This window comes from Lagopus muta, chromosome 3 (assembly GCF_023343835.1).
Source record: "Lagopus muta isolate bLagMut1 chromosome 3, bLagMut1 primary, whole genome shotgun sequence".
In the NCBI taxonomy this organism is placed as follows: Eukaryota; Metazoa; Chordata; class Aves; order Galliformes; family Phasianidae; genus Lagopus; species Lagopus muta.
The window spans coordinates 72,457,931-72,477,851 of record NC_064435.1 but is presented as its reverse complement, the minus strand read 5'-3'; the positions used below and the strand labels follow the sequence as shown (position 1 = coordinate 72,477,851).

The window sequence follows — 19,921 nt, the reverse complement described above, 5'->3', positions numbered from 1 at the left end:
GGTAAAGGAATTTGAGAACTGGTTACAACATTGCAAAAAAAGTGATCGTATTTTTTGTATATTTGAAACACCACTTTCAGTTGACATAAATACATTATGTGGGAATTATTGAAGGGAGTGCATAGAGTTGCAGTCAAAAAGTTACCATTTCTCTTTGCTTTTATAAGCCTCTCTTATTGATGAAAAACATTCCTCACTTCGCAACCATATCTTACTCGTGCCATCGCTTTTTGGCATTATGCACATTTGTGAACAAATGTTGTCAAGGATAAAGCACAGTAAGAGAAAAATTTCATCAAAAATCTCCAATGAACACTTTGGGACCTCACTAAGAACTGTAGCCACTGACATCAAACCAGATAATGATGCAAAAACAAGGTCACGTATCCCACTAGTTCTGTATTTTTGTTGCTCTCTTTTTTTTGTTTTAATAAAGAATATTAAAGATTAAAATGAATTTTCTTACTTATATACATGAACTATATTTTATATTTTATGAGGGCTTCTCCAAAAGTAATGCCTCCTATTTTATGGTGGTGGCCCGTGATATCAGCAGTAGATGTTGGTGGTATGGCAGTAGGGGCTGAATATTCCTTCCAGTATTCCCTTACATTTTCTGCTGTGCAACAGTTGGCAGCAGAGGAGCAGTTTGACAAAATGGTGTCTGACATGGAAGTGCAGATGAAGCAAAGGTGTGGAACTGAATTCCTTCGTGTGGAAAAAATGGCACCCATTAACATTCATGGACACTTGAATGTTTATGGAGACCAAACCATGGATGTGAGCATGGCGAGGGGTTGATGGTGTGTTTCAGCAGAGAAGTGTGTCAGCTACAAAGAAGGCAAGTCACCTTTGCTATTGCAGATTTTTATGAGTGCAACATGATTGCTCTTGTTCATCACTGCCAAAAAAAATCATAGTTAATGGAAGTGACTATGTTGAAGAATATTGTTTTGTAGCTCAGAATTTGCTCTATCAAATACTGTGATTATGCTCTTTGTATCAATTGTAGTTTCCATGGAAATAAATGGAAGGCATTACTTTTGGAGTGACCTTTGTGTATGAGGTTCAAGATAATTCCTGTTCACTCAACACAGCACAGGACAGCTAAAAGGTTGGACACCCATGAATTAGAAGCTGGAACAAAGGGAGAGCAAACAGGGAAGCCACTAACCTCAGATACATACAGTTGTCTAGTCTAATACCTAGAAGTCCTGTCACATACAGCATCAATGTATCCTGCAATGTTTTATTTTAAACTTGCTTCAGATGGGTGCCTATCCCATATAGACACACTAGTACATGTTACAGAAACCAGCTTCAGGGAAGTGCTAAGTGTGGTTCTGAGGTGGCTATATCATTATGAGTATTTTAACATAATTTTAGTTGCTTTTCCATCTCAAAATTCCATTATTAAAACATCATGTTTTATTAATGTATAATCATGTATATTTCATATACAGTAATAAAAATAAGTAAAAGTTAAGTTGCTCCTCTTAACAGTGGTTGCTGTGAAAATGGGAGTGAAGCCAATGGCACTGACCTTCTTATTGTTGAAGGGATAGAAACAAATTCTTGATGATCTCCAAGGAAAAACAAGGGAGCCTTTGCAAACATCTCTCTGTAGGGGCTTTAAACAATAGAAAAGGTTTTTTCCCAGGGTTGAGTTTCTCTATTCCTTTGGCATGCTTTCATGAAAGGGCTGAGCCTTTGAGGTTATCTGTAATGTGCTTACACTGAAACCATTAACATACCTGTTGGCTCAGTACTCTTTACATACTTTTTCTGTTATTAAAGAGTGATTATAGCTCAGAAAAGGAGGATCTTGGAGATGAGCTACTGCACTGAGATGGAGAAAAACAGGGCTCTGGCCCCTTTACATGCCATTTCAGAAAAGGAACATGCTTCATGTTTCTATTATCCCCATCCTACATTCTTAATTCATGAGCACTTTGAGCAGAGGTGGTATCTTTCCTTGTGTATCTAAGTGCAGCAACACTGTGGAGTAATGGTCTAAGCAAGAATGCTTCTGCACTACCAGTTGCATGCTTTTAAATATTTGGTAAGACTATGAATAAAAGAATTAAAAATATTGTATGGCAACTTATAAGTTTTTGAGAAGATCAAACACTGAAATGCATCAGTTTTTGGTAGCACTGCCTCTAAGCTTCCCGATGACATGTGCCTACTTCTATGCCTCTATGTTAGTGACTTCCAGTCACATGAAATGACATTCCCTTGCACTACTGACAGTATCAGGAAGAAACTTCCTTCAACAAGCAAGCTCTGAGAACTGCAGCATAAATATGTAAAGAGTATTCTGTCAACAGCTGCAAAAAAGTGCTTGGTTTGGATACAGCTCTGGAGTACAGGGGTATTTTTAACTCAAAGAATTAAAGTAAGACTACTTTTAAGACCTTCTCACCAGGTCTAAGCATGCCAACTGAAGACATTTTAAGAGAAAACAAAGCACTGTCAAATAGATTGTCATCTGTTTTAATAAGAGATTAAGTGCTACTTTGAAAATTTTATTGAAAGTGAATGGGTGTGGTATCAGATAAGGCTTGTTATTGTCAGTAGGCATGTTTGTAGCCATCCCAGTAAACAATTTACATACCTGTTCTCCACTGGCAAGCACTTCCAGCCTGAAGGCAGAGCATCAGCTTAGTCCCACCAGCACCACGTTGGTTCTGTACTGCGTCACCACGAAGTATGCAGGATCTCTGCATGCCTCCTCTTCATCCTGGACCTCTCATGACCTTCACAGAGTAGTCGTGGGCAGAAGTTTTCCCTCTCCAAGACACATCTATGCTGGGGAACAATGGCAGAAGGCTCTTACAGGTTTGCTAGAAAGCCGCAGACTTGATCTCACGAGAATGCTGTAGGTCATGACAGCTGTATAAGCAAAAAGTTTGGTGAACTACCATGAAGGTGCTAATCTGCCTAACCTGTGCAGTTCTTCACCTCTTTTGTCTGAGAACTCTGCCTTCTTTTTAAGCCAGAGTACTGATCTTTGTGCAAAAGAATCCAATTTATTTTGATATGTTATGCAGGAAATGAACTCCTTTACATTAAGGACACAAAAACTTGATGGTGATGTCGGATTCATGCAAGTATTTGGCCTCATATGAAACCAGGAGGACTGCTGTTATTGTTCCAGTAAGCTTTCCCTGGGTGGACCAAGGCACATTACTATCCCCAGCAAGAAATAAGACCCCCAGGTTTATGAACAAAATAAAGGATGAAAATTGTGAAAGTGTGCAAAGAGAATTATCCTCACTGTGTGGAGGAAGAATATGTGAAATAATGTATGTAATTTTAAAGTAATATTTGCCTTCTTTACTAAATACAAGACCATGTATCCCTTTGAAATCTGTACAAGCTGTGTTTCTGTTTTCCATTGGCCACTTCTCTCAGAACCTGTGCTCAGTCCAAGAGCTTGCTGGTAGACAGAAAATGCTGCTTATGTTACTTTGTTTACCTCTACTTCACTATAAATAGGAAAGTGAGCAGCCCCAGATGTAATGATTCTGCTCTGGATGTAAGGATTTTCTTTGCCAAATTCCTAAGGTGAAAGCGGAGATTTAATCAGTCTTTACGCTTTTATATTTTTTAAATTATTTAACTTTTATTACTGTTGCACCATTTATACAATTACATATAATTTCAATGCATCCATTGTACATTTTGTTTTTTTCATTTGTTTTCCAATGAGTGTGTGTTGGTGTCTGTGACACAGAATGGAAGAGAAACTGGAACTGCAATGAACGCAGACTTTTCATTTCCACTGACCAATAAACAGAACTACAGGTGCACCCAACCACGGACATGCATTAACTCGTCATGAGAAATCTAGGAAGGCTAAGTAGGATGAGAATGCTTTTTACTCCCAAAAAATATTTGGAGAGGAAGAATTGGAGGATTGGCATTGAGAAATATGTGGACAGCTAAGTGGGTTTTGTCTGAAAGTTGGCATTCATCCACTGCATAAAAAAAATATCAAAATAAGAAAGGCTGTAAATAAAAAAACCACAGAAAATACTGCTTTCATAAAGATCTGATTGCCTTGGCACAAACCCAGTGGGCAGAATCAAACGCATCACTCCCAAACCCCATTACAGAACAAAAAGAAGATTTTGATACATTGGTGGAGTGCATTTACAGCAGTTCAGATACAAAAGATGTGCTGTACTTTCAGACATCCATCTATTTTTTTTATTTTTTTTTAATCCAGGACTTGTGTCAAGTTGGCAGAAAGTATATTAGATATTTCCCCACAAAAATACTATTTGGATTCTCCCCCCTCCCTCCCTCCCAACTTGATGGGACATCCTTTTCATTTTTTTTCCTTTTTTTCCTTCTCTTTCTGGGCAATACTTTTTGTTATTTCAGATCTGAAACGAGTTAGTATAGCTGAAAAAATAAAAAAAAGACACAGGTTGTTTTAAGTGGTTGTTTCAACAGGCTGTCCAATTTAATCTTGCACTGCTATGGTTTGATCCGAATTAGTCGCTGGGGCTTCAGAAGGTTTCGCTTCCTCTGGTGGGGCTGATGGGTCCGAGGCCTTGGCAGTGGAACTAGGTGCTGCTGTGGCTGCTACGGTCTCCTTGGAAGAAGGTGCAGCCTCGCTGCTGCTAGGTTTTGAGTCTGAAGCTGGGGCCACTTCGCTTTTAGTTTCTTGGGCTGCAGGCGTTGCGGGAGCCTCAGTCTTTTTGGCTTCCCCTTCCTCTTTGCTCTTGTCATCTGCTTTGCTGGGAGCTGTGGCTTCTGAAGGCTGGGAAGCTTTTGCATCGCTGCTAGGCTCAGAAGTTTTGGGTGCTTCACTACTGGCAGCAGGAGCAGAGGCTGCAGCTGGCTCCTCTTGCTTGGGTGCCTGTTCGTTGTTCTTCTGTGGCTCTACTTTTGCATCGACAACAGCCTCTGACTTCTCTGGTTCTGCTTTCTGGGTTTCTTCTTGGGTCACTGTTTTCTCTTTCTCCCCTTCTTTTTCTTCTGTCTTATTGGCAGCGACCTGAGCATCTTTCTCAACCTTCTCCTCTTTGTTGTTCTCCTTCACTTCTGTGGTCTCTGTGGTTTGCTGGGCATCCTCAGCCTCCTTTGGAGTCTCCTCTTCCTCAGCTGCTGCTCCTTCAGCCTTCTTGTCTTTATCTTTAGCTTTTTCATCATTGACACTGTACCCCTTCTTCTTCTTGCTCAGTTTGCCTCCCATGTTGGAGCTCTGTAACAGAAAAAAGAAAGAGGTCGTTACTCAAAGTGTTTATCACCAAGGGAATCAAAAGCAGATCAACTGACTTACAGGAAAAACAATTCAGTCTCCTGAAACAGGGACTACAACCACTGGATTGGCTGCTAGCAGCCAAGCACACCCAGCGTGATGACCACCACTGCCATCAGGCTGCCACCCAGCTCAGCCCCACAGCACTGCAGCCCCAGGATTACTGCCACATCCCTTATGGACAGTCCTGCTCCAAGACCGTCAAGAAAAGGGCATCACACACACCGAGGACCTCAGCCGCATCACGCCTCATGGTCACACACAGTGGAATCGATACAGATCAGAAATGCTGAGCACAAACTACAGCAAGATATCTGCCCCTCAGCAAGGCAGCTGAAGTAATACAAGTGCTTCTGAATGATGCGTACTGCATGATATCACACAATAAAAGGTAGAGAGGAAAAAGAGAGGCGCATGCTTTCACCCATGTTTTCAAGCATCAGAAGTGATCAGGTGCGCAGTTCAGCTGCTTAGTAGAGCTGATATGGTTACAATTGTTGAGCACTTGTAACTATATTGGTATTTATATACCCTATGTGTGGGAGTCTTCACTAAGAATATTTAAAATCTTCCACAGTTCCTGGAAGCAAATTCAATCTATTAAAGCAGGAAATGCTTTCAGATACATTGCTTCCCTCATGGACTTGAAAATCCCTAGGATTGCCTGAAAAATAGTGTTTATATACTAAAACAAAGGTGTTGTTCATCCTCAGCAAAAGGTTAACAAAACGATAATTTCCTTGCTTTATGCTATTTGAAAACAATTGAAAAGGAATTTTTTTCATAATAGTGCTAAACAAATATGTAAGAGCTTCTCCAAGTGGAGATGAATCATTCTCAATTTCTGTTTTTAAAAAGTAGACAGTCTTGTAGGCCTTATTTTTTCTCACACTTTCCAAAATTGTGAATACAGACAAGAGCTCATAATACGCTATATAGTAAATTATTATAAATATCAATGAAAACCAGCTGCTTCTCAATAGTCTTCCAGCAGGGACCTTTCTCAAGAAGAAGAATTTGCCAGTATTGTTTAAGGGTTAGCATACAGCCCTGTAAAGTGGTAATCTAATATTGCTAAAACACTACTTTATTGTCTGAGGTTTTATGGGTAATGCCACTAAAAGGATTAACTTCCACAGAGCTGCAGTTGAGCTATCTAATCTCTATCTTCAAGGCAGAAATACCAGGTCTTTAGCTATTTAGGGGAAGAATATGGATGTTAGTTGTTTTCTACGTGATACTCCAAAATTATTATTCCAGCTTACTGCTTATGTATAGTTAAAGCCAAAATATTTGAAAGGACTTTTTTCAAGGCAGCAGGATCAGAAATTTATACTGAATTCATGTGTGTATCTGAATTTGCAATCTCTAACTAAGCCTGTATTTGTTTCCCAGCGAAGCCTAATATTACTTGCTACATCTATATTTTTCCAGATTTTGCTATTCTGTGTACAGGAACTCTCAAAGATTTACTTTTTCCTGGAAAAAAAAAAAAAAAAAAAGGAAAAAAAAGCTTCCAACTACAGATAAAGCTAGCTAGAGAATGCATATGCCAAAGGACATTTAATAAGCAGGGAAGCGTTCATATGAGAAAAGTGCTCCCATCCTATGATCAGAAACATGCACTGCCTTTGCTTGGAGGTAAGATGTGAAATTGCTGAGTCTCATTTTGCATCTCAGCCAGCTGGCTCGAGAGAGTGGAGAAGATGGAGACTATCATTATGCTCTATTAGTAAATATTTACAGTTACAAATGGACTGCCATAACAGAACATAATGGACTTCATAGAAGAACAGATTCAGTTCTTGTGACACCAAATCCTGAATCTCCTCCCTATTTAAAAGCCTTCGTCACAACTATACCGGGTCAACATGCAACCACAGTGGCATAAAGAAGCTCTACATCATGTTCTCCAGTCAGAGTCCCACTGTCACAAGCAGACGCTGGTCTGGTCCCTGTCCCACTTTATCCCAGCCTGAAGGATAGCTCTGCATTGTCCAGAGCAGCCTCTTGGAGCATCAGGTAGAAAACAGACCTTAGAAAGCTGTACCTGGAAGACACCTAGCACATAGACCAAGGCACAGCAGGGATAATACTGCCTGATGCCATATGAAGGCTGGATGCCAACATCCCTCTTGAAAACATTCACAAGGAATTATTGTCCTGTTTTAAGTGTACAACACTGGTTTTAGTCTCTTCATCCCAAGTCGTTCAGCTTTGCTGCCAATCAGGTCACTTTGTTGTCTAAGCAGTGGTGGGTTTATGAAAACAGGCATTCAAAGTAAAACAAGCAGAGAGAAAGAGAAAAGGAGGAAGGGAGAAAGAAAACCGCCACAGTGACATTTATTCAAATAAAACTCCTTGAGAAAATATCTCAGTGAAATGTCTCACAAGTGAAATGGCAAACTGCATTAAATCACTAAGGTCTCTATGCATACGGTGTTAAGTCTACTCTTCATTACTACCTATACACTAACGCTTGCAAGAGTGATGACTTCTCTGCTTCCCCTGCCAAAGAGATAAAATCTATCAAAAAGGACAATGACAATAGTTAAATAAATGTGAATGACAGGCCTTGAAGAAAATTTGTCTACAACTACTTACTTTTATAAGCTATAGCCAAGTATGCCTTCGGTTACTTGCACTACCACTGTCCCGCAGTGGTTCTTAGCTCCAGAAGCTACCAGCTAAGCACTTTATAATAAGTATATTCAAAAGGAAGGTTCTCAAAAATGCTGGTGCCGAGCACCATTCCTGCAAAACAGAACAGGGTTTGGCAGCTGTGTCTCTTCACTGTTTGATGGAAAAATGTCTAGAGACAATCTAGAAGCTTTGATATGAGAAGCAGCAATATGTCAGTTTTGTTCAGGAATCTGTGATGAGCCAGTTGGCAATCAGTGTTTCTGAAAATCGAAGTTAAATACTACTCCAAAGTCATAAAAGACTTCATCTACTTGTCAGTGTGCTTAGTACGCTTTATCTGCAGTGTTCTTAAAGAGGAAGAAACAGACCCAGTGAGCACTACAGAGGATGTCTAAAGAGGAACAAGATTTCTCAAGTTCCTAACAGCTACTGGTCATTTTACTTATCCTGAAGTTTCCATTCTCCTCTAGAAAGCAAGAAGAGAATGGAGAGTTGGCACAGGTATCTCTCTCACTGTAGAGAAGAAGTAATCTGGCAGTATTTGCATTACAAAATACCATATCTACAGCTCACCTAGAGCATGTTAAGTACTCTGAAAATTGAATGTTCATGATAATCAGGATTTCCTGGAATAAAAAAGTAAAAAAAAAACTTAATGTCCATAAGACCATTATATAGCAGTAAGAAGAATTCACAGAATACCGTTTGAAGATTGAGATAATAGGAGAGCAGTTGGTCCCTAGAACAGAGGAAGCATGTACTTGCAGTTTGGGTAAGAAAATATTATTTCGAAGTTCTGCATTTCAACTGCTCTTCTGTAATGGTCAAGTTCCTATAATTGCCCCCTTTTCCTCTCTCTCTTCTGTCAGTAATGGTTTGTCTGGACAATTAGCTTTCTTAAGTGTCTATAGCTTTCTACAAATTTCATTTAGCAAACACTTTCACGTCCTATGAAAGTGTCTGGCTCTCAGAAGAATGGACAAGCGAGGAATTCCTGTTATCCCCACACTCAGTACAGAAAACAGTGCATCACAAAAGGATGAAAATTACAGATGAACACCTTTAAATTACCATCATCTGATTGCCAAAGCTAAATTCCTAAAGCTTCTCTTAATCTTCATGTGGAGCGTGAGGAGCTTAGTCCACCTCCAAAAACACAGAGTTGAGGAAGGAAATAGGTACCTTCTGAAATCCTGCTGCCCAAAAGGCAAGGCAGGCCCCTGTGATGGGTTGGTCCAAAATAGCCCTGGAGCAAGCCAATTCCCAGAGATGAGTTATCTCACATCACCTGCATACAGGAGCAGTAAAATGCGCATTCCTCCCAAAGCAGGTTAATGACACTGCAAATCAAGGAAATGCAGATCCCAGAAGCTGCCTCAGCCCCAGTTTCTCAAAATAATAAAAATAATAAAAAACATCTTGAAGAAAGCTTTGCATCTCTACACTTCATTGAATTATCTTTACATCTCTGTTTTGAAAAATGAGTGGAAATGTTTCATACAAGCATGTACATAGGAACTTAGGGGAAAAAAAGGGATTTCCAAACATAATTTTCAAAAGATTTTCTGAAACTTTTTGAAAGAAAAAGAAGAACTTACTACTTCTTAAGATATGAAGTAGAATTTCATGCTTCCCCTTACACGTACACAAATGCTCCTATCTCACCAACCCCAACAGTCCACCAAGTTAATTTTAGAAGATGTCTATAGCAACCTCTAAAGAATTTGGTAATAGCTCTGACTTTTAGCCACAAAGACCTGCTTCTCAGTTGGCTCTCAGTTATCCTCACATATCTTTCTTTTCCTCTGCTATTACATGGAATTAACAGACCAGAAATGATAGGTCTCAGTCAGGTTCAAGCTTCATCACACTTCAGTAGCAGTGACTTTTTCCTCTCCTCTCCTCTCCTCTCCTCTCCTCTCCTCTCCTCTCCTCTCCTCTCCTCTCCTCTCCTCTCCTCTCCTCTCCTCTCCTCTCCTCTCCTCTCCTCTCCTCTCCTCTCCTCTCATGTTCTAGAAAAGGGATAGGAACAATCTCTCATGGTCAGGCAGGTTGTGGTGCTGGTGCAAGGGAGGCAGTGGGAAGTAGGACCCTGACCATCTCTCACGTGTCTCAGAGGTTATATAGCTGGCAACTCCAGGGCCTGGGCAGCTGATGCAATGCCTCACCTACAGCTTTGTGATGGCAGCTGCATGTATCTGAACATAACAAGATGTTGGTTCATTAGATGCACACAATAAAACATGTCCTGTGGTCTTTGCATGTCCTGTGATTGTTTCAAGCTGAACCCTTAAAACTTAACAGTTGAGTATGTTTATTGTGTTTATTGTTGGCCAATGCTAGTTTTATTATTGTCCAATTATCTTTGGACAATAAAAAGAAAAGCTAGTAGAAGACCTCTAAGAAGTAGTACTGCCAGTCTAAGGGTTTAATTTGATTAATTTCTTTTTTTTTTTTTTCTTTATTTAAAGAGGAACTTTTATTTTTCAGGTTATTTTAAAAGTCCTGAGGACACATACCATGCAAAAATGGGAATGACACTGTACTTTTTTCATGTAAGCCATTTGTCATTAACACATGTAAATGATGACAATTTATAATAGATTGCCATTATGAGGGCTATAATAATTTAAACACACTGTAGGCAGACATGAAATTGTGTCTGGCTATCTAACAATTCATACATGAGTAACTGGTCCATTTGAGAAGTATAATGAGTTATCATAAAAGTTAATGAACACATGATAATTATTTTGAAAGGAAATTAAAAATTCATACCTGAGAATGACTAAGATCCAAGTGAAATACTCACTTAAACTCTGAGATATGTATTAATTCATCGGTAAGGAACCTATCAGCAGGTTCATCAGAGGCAAATTCTTTGCTGAAATAATCGACTCATATTAGCATCAACCTGAAACCACAAGTACCTCACATGCATAATTCATCTTTGTGAGTTAGCTAGGCAAAATTCCTAAGTACAAATAAAAGGTGTCCATTATTTGATCAAGAAGCAGTGAAGATTTTTTGGGTTGCTTTGATAGCAGCTATCAAAATCTTCAGACATTGTCCTCCTCTCTTGGAGGACTGTTCAGCTGAGACCAGGAGCACAGAGCCACGGAAGGTCCACCACTGAATCTGCCTGATCAGACACCAGCACTACTTTAGTTTTAGGAGTTTCTGCAGAAACACACACATCAAGGAGCTGTATTAAGTAATCTTTATGCATGTTATCCTCTACTAAAGACACTCTTGTGCAGTGTTGAACTGTGCACTGTATGAGGACATGCTGCAGAGCTGTTCTGTAGGAGCAACTTCCTGAATGCAGCAAGTACACTTCATTTCTTTAGGCTGTTACACCCTTAGCTTCTTTGGGTGTAAAGCCATCTAAAACACATGAGCAGAACTTGGACCAGTGTGCTGTGCCTTCTCTGTTCCACAAGCAGCATGGAAATGATGCTCTGCTGTGTGCAAATTCCTACCCACCCCAGGCGAGGCTGTGCTTTGCAGGCAGAGATCATATTTTCTATCAGACCAGCTAACATAGATAGAAATAGCATTAAACCAATTCACCTTAGGCCACTGTCCCTACCCGAGCAATTTTAGAGTTAGCATTATTTGATGCTTGTCTATTGCAGATTTCAAATCAGAACCACAGTGGTTTTGCCACATCTCTTTTTTTCAGTGAGCCAACACAACACTTCCTTGCCCAGTAGCATAGGTAGAATTGCCAGTGTTTCTTGTTTCATCTCTGGCAGCTCTTCTAAGGCTGTTTTGCACCATTTGTACAAAAATAGAAGTTATATTAAAAACTGACCAGCACAGAGGAAGTGTAAAGTAAAGGGTGATGTATGTGTTTCACAGCCTTGCATTCAGTTTGTTCAATATTCTGACTGCTGAAATTAAAAATGCTTCCATCCATTTTAATTTCTCTCCTCTCCCCCATTCAGTATACCAGCCTTCATACAGGCTGGAGTCCTACCTCATCTTCAAGGCATTTCTCTTCTATTCAGATTACCTGCATATACTCTTTCTGTCAAGCAATAAAAACAGCATGTGGACATGTACATGCAGATACAAATATGCAGCCAAAAGTCAGCCTGCCCCAGATCGAGATCCTAATCACAATATTGTTAGGCACATGGTTAGAAAGAGGAACTCTGTGGTAAACACCTGTTTTGCAGAGACTGGGATTAATTTTACAAAAAAACCTTCTGTAGAAGTAGTTTGAGGTCTTCAAAACTAACCTGACAGAATAAGCCAAACCATAAGTCTGTGCTGCCTTATTATTCATTCTGAGTTGTAACATCACCTTGGTTTCTTTGTGTGTGACTCCCCAAAAAGCATTAAAAAAAAAAACCATTTTACATTAGCCAAAGCTTTCTAATCTGCATCCTAGAATTAAGTTCCTAAATAGGAAATTATGCAAATTTCAAAGGTGCTCATTACCTACATCTTTCTAACTGTTCAGTTCCCAAGAGTACTCACAGCAGAGAGGCAAGATTCCTTACATATCATTCCAATTATGGTGAGCCACTTTTTGTCTCCTTCAAATACTTTAGACATCACCACCACACCTAACTACAAAAACATACAAGGTGACAAAATCCTAGGTAACAAAACCATTTTCTTCTAATTTACATTTTACTCAGATTTTGTCCCTCCAACTCTGTCTCTGTCACCAATCTTCAATCACAAATATATTGCTAAGGCTTGCAGACCCTTGAGCCATTTTGAGAGCTTCTGGAAGAGCTATTCCAAACTTGCAACAGTCAGATGCTAGTAAGCAATGAAAATATCCTTCTCCTCTGCTCTGCAATCTTGATGAAGAATAGAAGTGCAAATACATCCATCCTTGGAAGGACTGTATGGTGGGAAAATGAGTTTTTTCAAGTATAACATCTATTATCTATATTTCTCTAGCTTTATCCTCAAAAAGGAACATGCAGTCTTTTACTAAACTTAATGTACTGGAGACATTTATGATGCTCTACATTTACATTATATCTTTTTAATATTCCCTACTTTTAAAACCTTTTTTACTTTAATGCCCATTTAACTGGTCAAACTAGTTTCAGTCAAACTTGAGACAGTCCTTAGAATATAAGTTGCAGTATACTTAGAAGAAACAGATACATTAATTTTCAAATCTCAGAACTGCCATTTTTACTTTGAAAATAGATTCTCCAATGTGATTGCCAAATTCTTTGGAATTTTTCTTTCCCATCTGTAAGCTGGTCACTGAAAACAGCACTGGGTATGTGCCCCAATTGTAAGGAAACGTCCTACCGCTGGAATTGAAATTCTTAGCAGATACAGCAAACCAAGGATGGGTCACAACCAACCTCAGGCCATATACTTTCCTTCTTATGTTTGCCTAATAGCCTTATTACAGGCAGTGAGTGAAACCACATTTATAATCATGAACCAGATCTTATTGTCTCTGAGGCAGCAGCGTGCCCCAGCAGCCCCAAAGGCCAACCATACCTGGGGTGCATCAGGCCCAGCACTGCCAGCAGGGCGGGGGCAGCGGCTGTCCCCTCTGCAATGTGCTGTGCAGCCTCACCTCCAGCACTGCGTGCGGGTTGGGTGCACAGTGTAGGAAGGACATCAAGCTGTAGAGAGTGTCCAAAGGAGGGCTGTGAGAATGGAGGAGTTCAGGGAGAGTTTGGACAGCTCTCTCACATACAGGGTTTGGATTTTGGGTGGTGCTGTGTGGAGCCAGGATTGCAACTCCATGATCCTTGTTGGTCCATTTCAACTCAGGATATTCTATGATTCTGTGATTCTATGAGTTCCAGGTTTGTTTACCTTTTAAAACCCAAGCTGCCACTCCTGTCTGCAGCACATGACCCCCTCATCACACCACAGAGCAGAGAGAAAAGCAGGGAGACAAGTTCAGCCACTGCCCAATCAGTGGAGCGCTCTGCTGCAATGTCTCAGTGCTCATGAGGGCACTTCAAGCCCCTCCTTCCAAAACACACAGTGTAGACTTTACTCAGCAAAACAGCAGATTAGGAATTTAAATGAAGCATTTATTGCTGACTCCTTTATTCCATTATTTAAGTATTCAAGTACTGTAATGTCTAGAACCTAGGTAACGCATTCCTTATCCTCTTTTATAAGTATCAGCTTGATTGTAAGCTGCACCACTAGCTTCTCTCCATTTTCTTCCAAAAGAAACAATTGCAGATCCACCCGTAATTCAGCACATGCCACAGCTTTAGGTTCAGACACTGGAAGAAGTTGCTTGATTTAAAAAAAATCACCCACAGTTCTTTTCTCCCAAATGTGAGTCACAGAGCACGCAGATGCCTCAGGTGGTGGCAATGTGCTACCTTTGGCCTTGAACGCCACAGTGGCCTTCCTCAGAAATAAAGGTTTATGGATGAATTGAGGAATTAAGCCCATTTCATCCTCCAGTTATTTTACAACTGCTAATGACAGTTAAATTAGTCAACGAAACATTGTTCTGAATGTACCTGCAAGTTTCACATTGCACTAGAAAGCTGAGGGCGCTTGTGGCAGGGGAACAGAGCTACACAGCAGACCTCTATGGTAGAAACTAACCATCTGGAGGTGGTCAGCACAACACCTGCTTTCACCCTCAGCAGCACTTAGAGGGGATTTTACACTGACTTCCTGAAGTCAGCGTTAGAGCTGCCTAAAGAGCTGCTGCATGTCTCCCTGCAGTAACAATTTTTGCCTTTTCATCCTGTGTACAAAATTTCATTTTAAGTGAAAATTTCTGTACTGAAGTCAATGTACACAAGTCCAGTCATGTTTCATAAAATGTTAAAACTACCTGTAATTAAACTCTGCAAGACTTTGGGCTGAATTACAAGAAAAGCCTCCCCCTTACAAGCACAGTAACAATGTCAGCACTGTATCAGCTCTCAGCTTCTCACAGCTCTGTCGTAATAATGAAGATGTGCTCTAAAGAAGTGGCAGAAATGCAAGCTAGCATGCTTAGCATTCTGGAAAACCTTTCGCATTCATATACGTGGATTTGTGCCACACACTCTTTTGTGCCATTTACATTTTGTATATTTTGTGCCATTTACATTTTGTACCTTGCTGTATTACACAGTTTGTCACTTCGGTCATGTGCATTTCCTGATTCTCACGCTTGTACAATACACACATACATATTTTCAACAGCATACACATAACACAAAAGAAAATCTTAGGTTCCAAACTTTCTTTATTTAGATTATATTTAGAATGCATGTTCATGCTGGATTTTAACTCTTTTTATCTTTTTTTTTTCTTTGTTTTTTCTTTTTTAATCAAAGCATTGCATTCAAACTACCTAACTTACTGGTTTCACTCCAGTCACTGAGGGAAGATTATCAAAATAATATGGAATGTGCATACAACAATCACTGGCAAGCAAAGAGTATCAAGCATCTGATTTATGTTTTTTTTTTCTTGCAAATGTCTCTCTCCATCATTTTCACCACTACTAATTTACATTCCTGTAATGGCTGTTCAAAATAACAGGATGCCTTAAGCAATCTTTTTATTAAGACTAGCAATGCTCTCCAAACCTTCAGAAATTAGAGTTGCATTTCTTGAACCAGATGAAGAACCATAGGTATCAGCATATCAGCAAACTGTCCTGTGGAGCCTATTACACTCCTGTGATACCACGTTTTGCTATAAGTTCTATGTGTTTAGAGAGTGCCATAGATGACTCTGAGAAAAGAGGCAGAGTTTGCTTTTAACTTTCAGTGGCACAAGCTGACACAAGGCATTGCAGAATCAAAACATTGTCTATTAGGGAGCTTTGTCTTGTGTCTCAACATGACAACGGTTTGCTTTGAGAAATGCACTTTGAAAACATAAAGTGTTTCTTAGAATCCCATCATAAGAGCTAAGCCAGGATAGAAGCTGTACCATGTCACGTGCTAGGCTGTTAGACACGTCAGCTTGGATTTGAGACTCCAGATGTAGGTTGATTGACTGGGTTTCTTTCTGACCTTTTCAGTGACTGTATCTTTTTTCTTTTTTTTTTGGCTTGGTTTTGGTTCAGTTTATACAAGGATGGCAGATCAGCCCTCTGAGAGGGAGACTGCACAAGATTGAAGGCTAGCAAGTTTCTTCGGGAAAAAATTAAAGTTAGTAGCTAGTTCAGTCCCTGAATTGCTAAGGAATTTATGTTCAAACTAAGCAAGACAGGAACACAATTTAATAATTACTCAGCTAGAATCTTCCCAAGCTAGTGGCTATAGGAAAAAAAAGGAGAAGAAAACACAATGCAGAAAGAATCAAAGGAAAAACAGAAATCATGAAAAGTGATCAGGTGTATATATCCTCTAAATAAAACAGCTCATTTTTACTTTGCATTTAAATACCAGTAGGAAATCTGACCATCTTAGAGATATCAGATTTAAACTTGCAAACAAAAATAGCTTTGTAGGGATAGTTGTGGATGTAGTTCCTTATTCTCTGTGTCATCTGAGCACTGACTTGCATTTTGTGACTACAGATGTAATTAATAAATTAATGTGGCCGCATTTCTATTTTTGAAGTTCAAATTGCTTTAGATTATATCACTCCTGAAGTGGTCTAGCTCTCCATCAATGTTGTATATATGTTCCAATTTACAGCTTTGGTCCACTCAGACCATGTAACAGAAAACAGCTTACCTTTGGAGGCTCACATGCTGTACAGAAAATTGTGGAGAGTTCTGAGAGTCATTCCTTCACTTCGAGGAGCTTTCTGTTCATGGCTATTTGAAAGTTATCTATTCTAACCAAAGAAGGCAAGCAAACAGGACTGGTGCTCTTCTGTTTTCTCATGCCCACTGATCCTTTGAACTCGGAAGTATAAAATATAACTAAGCTATTTCATGATTAAAATGAGAAAAGTCTTTCAATTCAATGGAGATGTGAAAAGCATGAAAGATTGGGTTTCATTTTTTCAAGACAGAGCTGTAAGTACCATTTGAACTTCCATTAGCACTTTCATTGCTGAAACATTTCATTAGTAGCCCATGATTTAAATGAGGACCAGGTCACATTTCGCTGCCCCCCATATTAGCACATGCATGAAAACCACCTGTGCCCCAAAATTTCCAGGTTTTACATGGTATGAGAGGATATCAAGACATTTTAATGTCATGAGCAGCACACAGTTGCCAAGAGTCCCAAATATAACTGGCTTTTCTAAAGTTTTTTCTCGTCAGTTCTCCTGGCTGGCAATGTAGCAGTAGTCAGAGTGAGCAGCCCATCAATTTGGTTTTTTATTTCTCCTACTGGAAGCTTATATGGTGGTACAGAGTCCCTGTGTTCCCCTATGAAATCTCATTGAGGAATTGGAACCCAGTGAGTCCCTTTGCCCTGCTACCTCAGCTCTGGCTAACAGGGTTTTTGAAATTCATTTGCTGAGGGCAGGATGGCAAAAAAGAGCTGTGCTTCATGAAGTTAAAGATGTTGACTGTTACAACCCAGGGTGCATGCAGCTCTGCAGAAACTTCGCATAGTTTGCACACTGCAGTTTTCTGGGCAATCCCCTCACCTGCACAAAGTGAGTAATAAATTCACCCATCCCAAGCCAGGAGGATGATTCAAGTGTATAAAAGTCTCGTATCCAAACTTAGAAATATTAATTTCACAGGTCTGTATTACTTTAGAAAATGCTAAGTGAGGTAATATCATGAAACACGTATCAAGAAACGTGACTGGTTTAACAGTACTTCTAAACCAAAATCTTCACTTAAGTCTCTTAGGTGTCACAACCTTTGACTATAGTATTTCTTCTATTTCTGAATCATGAGTAACTGGTAAACTATACTACAATACAGTTTCTTCTGTTGTTTATTCTTGAACAGAATTTCTTTTTTTTTTTTCATAAAGGGCCAATTTCATTCCCCACTTTCAGTTCAGCAATTCTTCATTACCACAGGACAAGGCTTCAATTTCATTACTCATTGACTTCAGTAAAGGAAAGATAAAAAATTATTTCTTTTCAAAGTCTGGACTAATATCCCCTCAAATTTCTATGTAAATATATGAGGGTAAAAATAAGGATCCTTTTATTCTGGTTGCTAGTGAGTGCCAGTATCTCTCGTGTCACATAGTCTTCTTGAAAAAACTGTCATGAGACATTTTATTCAAATATAGAAATCAAATAATGACAGAATTATTCTCTTTATTTATAGCAACTTAGAGAAATGAGGCAAAACTACCAGCACACCATTACATTTTGTCATAGCCTGCCATTCACACTTATTTTGTGAGACCCACCTCAGCTCTGCCTTTTTCTTCAAGTCTAAAGAACCAGCCTCACCTTCCAGTCATCCCTAAAATCACACCATGTTCCTGTGGGACAGAACTCATATTTTAAGATGAAATGTGCCATCCTTGAACAGTGAGACAGAATCCCTTGGAGTAAGCTCCTGGCAGCTGTCAAAGTACAAAGCTCCACATGGTAAAAATGGCAGATGAGCTCTTACCTTCCAAAACCTAAATGTAGACAAGTATCACTGAAATAAAACTGTAATGTAGTATAAAATTATGAGAATATCTCCCTCTCTCTGTTTTCTGGGGTTCGTAGCAACCTGGAAATGGAGGAGGCATAAGCTCAGAACATACTTTCATCTCTTCCAGCTGCTGGAAATCCAGCTCATCTGAATATAACTTTCCCTTTTGGAATATTGGTAACATCACTAATATGACTTCCTCAAGAAAGTTCTGGCTGCTCCCAGCAGGTGCTGTAAAGAGTTAAAGAGAGTTTTCCGTGTTTTAAAACACAAACTCTTTTCATACGACTTCTTCACCCCAAATCTTTTCATTAGAGAATGCTGTTCTACCTACTGGCATTGTACTAAATTGCTATATCTGAAACATATTAGAAACTGTAATGAACAAGTCACTCATCCAGATTTTACGATTTTACAGTATGGAGATGTAAAGCATCTCTGAACATTTTCAGGTATAACTGAAAGCACCTCCTGGAATCAAGCTCCTTTGCAATTATGCCTCCAGACTGAGAACATCTGTACATGGACGTTTTGATTTATGGTTCCAAATGCACACATTTCAGTCAGTTTTGGCTCACGTGATGAGAAGGATTTCTTGCTCAAGCTAAGAAAGCTTAGGTGTATCCAGCTGGATAAAGATGAAGCTTCTGCTTGGCAGCCATCTTAGAACTTTATTAAAGACGGATGTAAAAAAATAAAGTAATTTTGCTTAAACAGAACATTTTGAATGCCTGAAAAACTACAGCAAATCCCTTTGAACCTGCTTGTACTAAGTTTTCAGGCACTGGGCTGAGATATCATAGCTTGTGCAGCATTTATGCTACGTTTATTAATTGAATGCATGTCTTTGTTAAAAGGACCTTCCTTTTTTGGAACAATCACTCAAATATTAACAGATGTAAGAGGAAGCTCTAAACTGGTTCACTAACTTTCCAAGACCTTTTTAAAGACCATGAAAGTTTGAAAATTCTGAGTTATATTTGTTACACAGTGCAGAAGCTGCATTTCCTATCTATAGATCTGTGTTTAGCAACTATATCATTACAATGGAAAGTTGTGAAACTTAAAAATATTATCCTTTAAGCTGTGATTAAATATCAAACAGACTTTGCAACACAGTGCTGCTGTAGGTGGTGCTCAATAGGGCAGGAAACAGAATGCTCTTCTGCAGGATTTGGGAATTTGAAGGATGACGAATTTGTATAAATTGGGTTCAAGACCTGTAAGTATCTCCTCAAGCCAGCCTGTATTCAGGAGCTTCAGAAGCCTTGTTAGATTAGACCAAGAGCATAGATTTGGCCAAGTAAATAAATAATACCAGTGGGAATTAAGAATGCTCATGGAATTCTCAGTTCTTAGCATCTGCACCAAGGAGCAAGTGACTACAAAGGACCATTGTAGGTCCTTTGATTGAGAGGTCTTATTTTATTAACTGCTTTCATTACCACTTCTGTCAGATGCCAGTTAGTTAGAAAAAAAACATCAGATTTGCAAAAAGTCCTGGAGGTTGGTGGCTG

The 19,921-nt window shown here is 39.4% G+C and overlaps 1 protein-coding gene across 1 annotated transcript in view; it reads right to left on the bottom strand.

Moving 5' to 3' along the window:
* Window positions 1–3,672: 3,672 nt before the first annotated feature.
* Window positions 3,673–19,921, bottom strand: part of BASP1 (brain abundant membrane attached signal protein 1) — a 47,249-nt gene continuing 31,000 nt past the window's right edge. The window contains exon 2 of the mRNA XM_048939215.1: window positions 3,673–5,218. Coding sequence (XP_048795172.1) covers window positions 4,475–5,209 — 735 coding nt within the window. The 5' untranslated portion in view covers window positions 5,210–5,218 and the 3' untranslated portion in view covers window positions 3,673–4,474. The remainder of the gene's footprint in view (window positions 5,219–19,921) is intronic.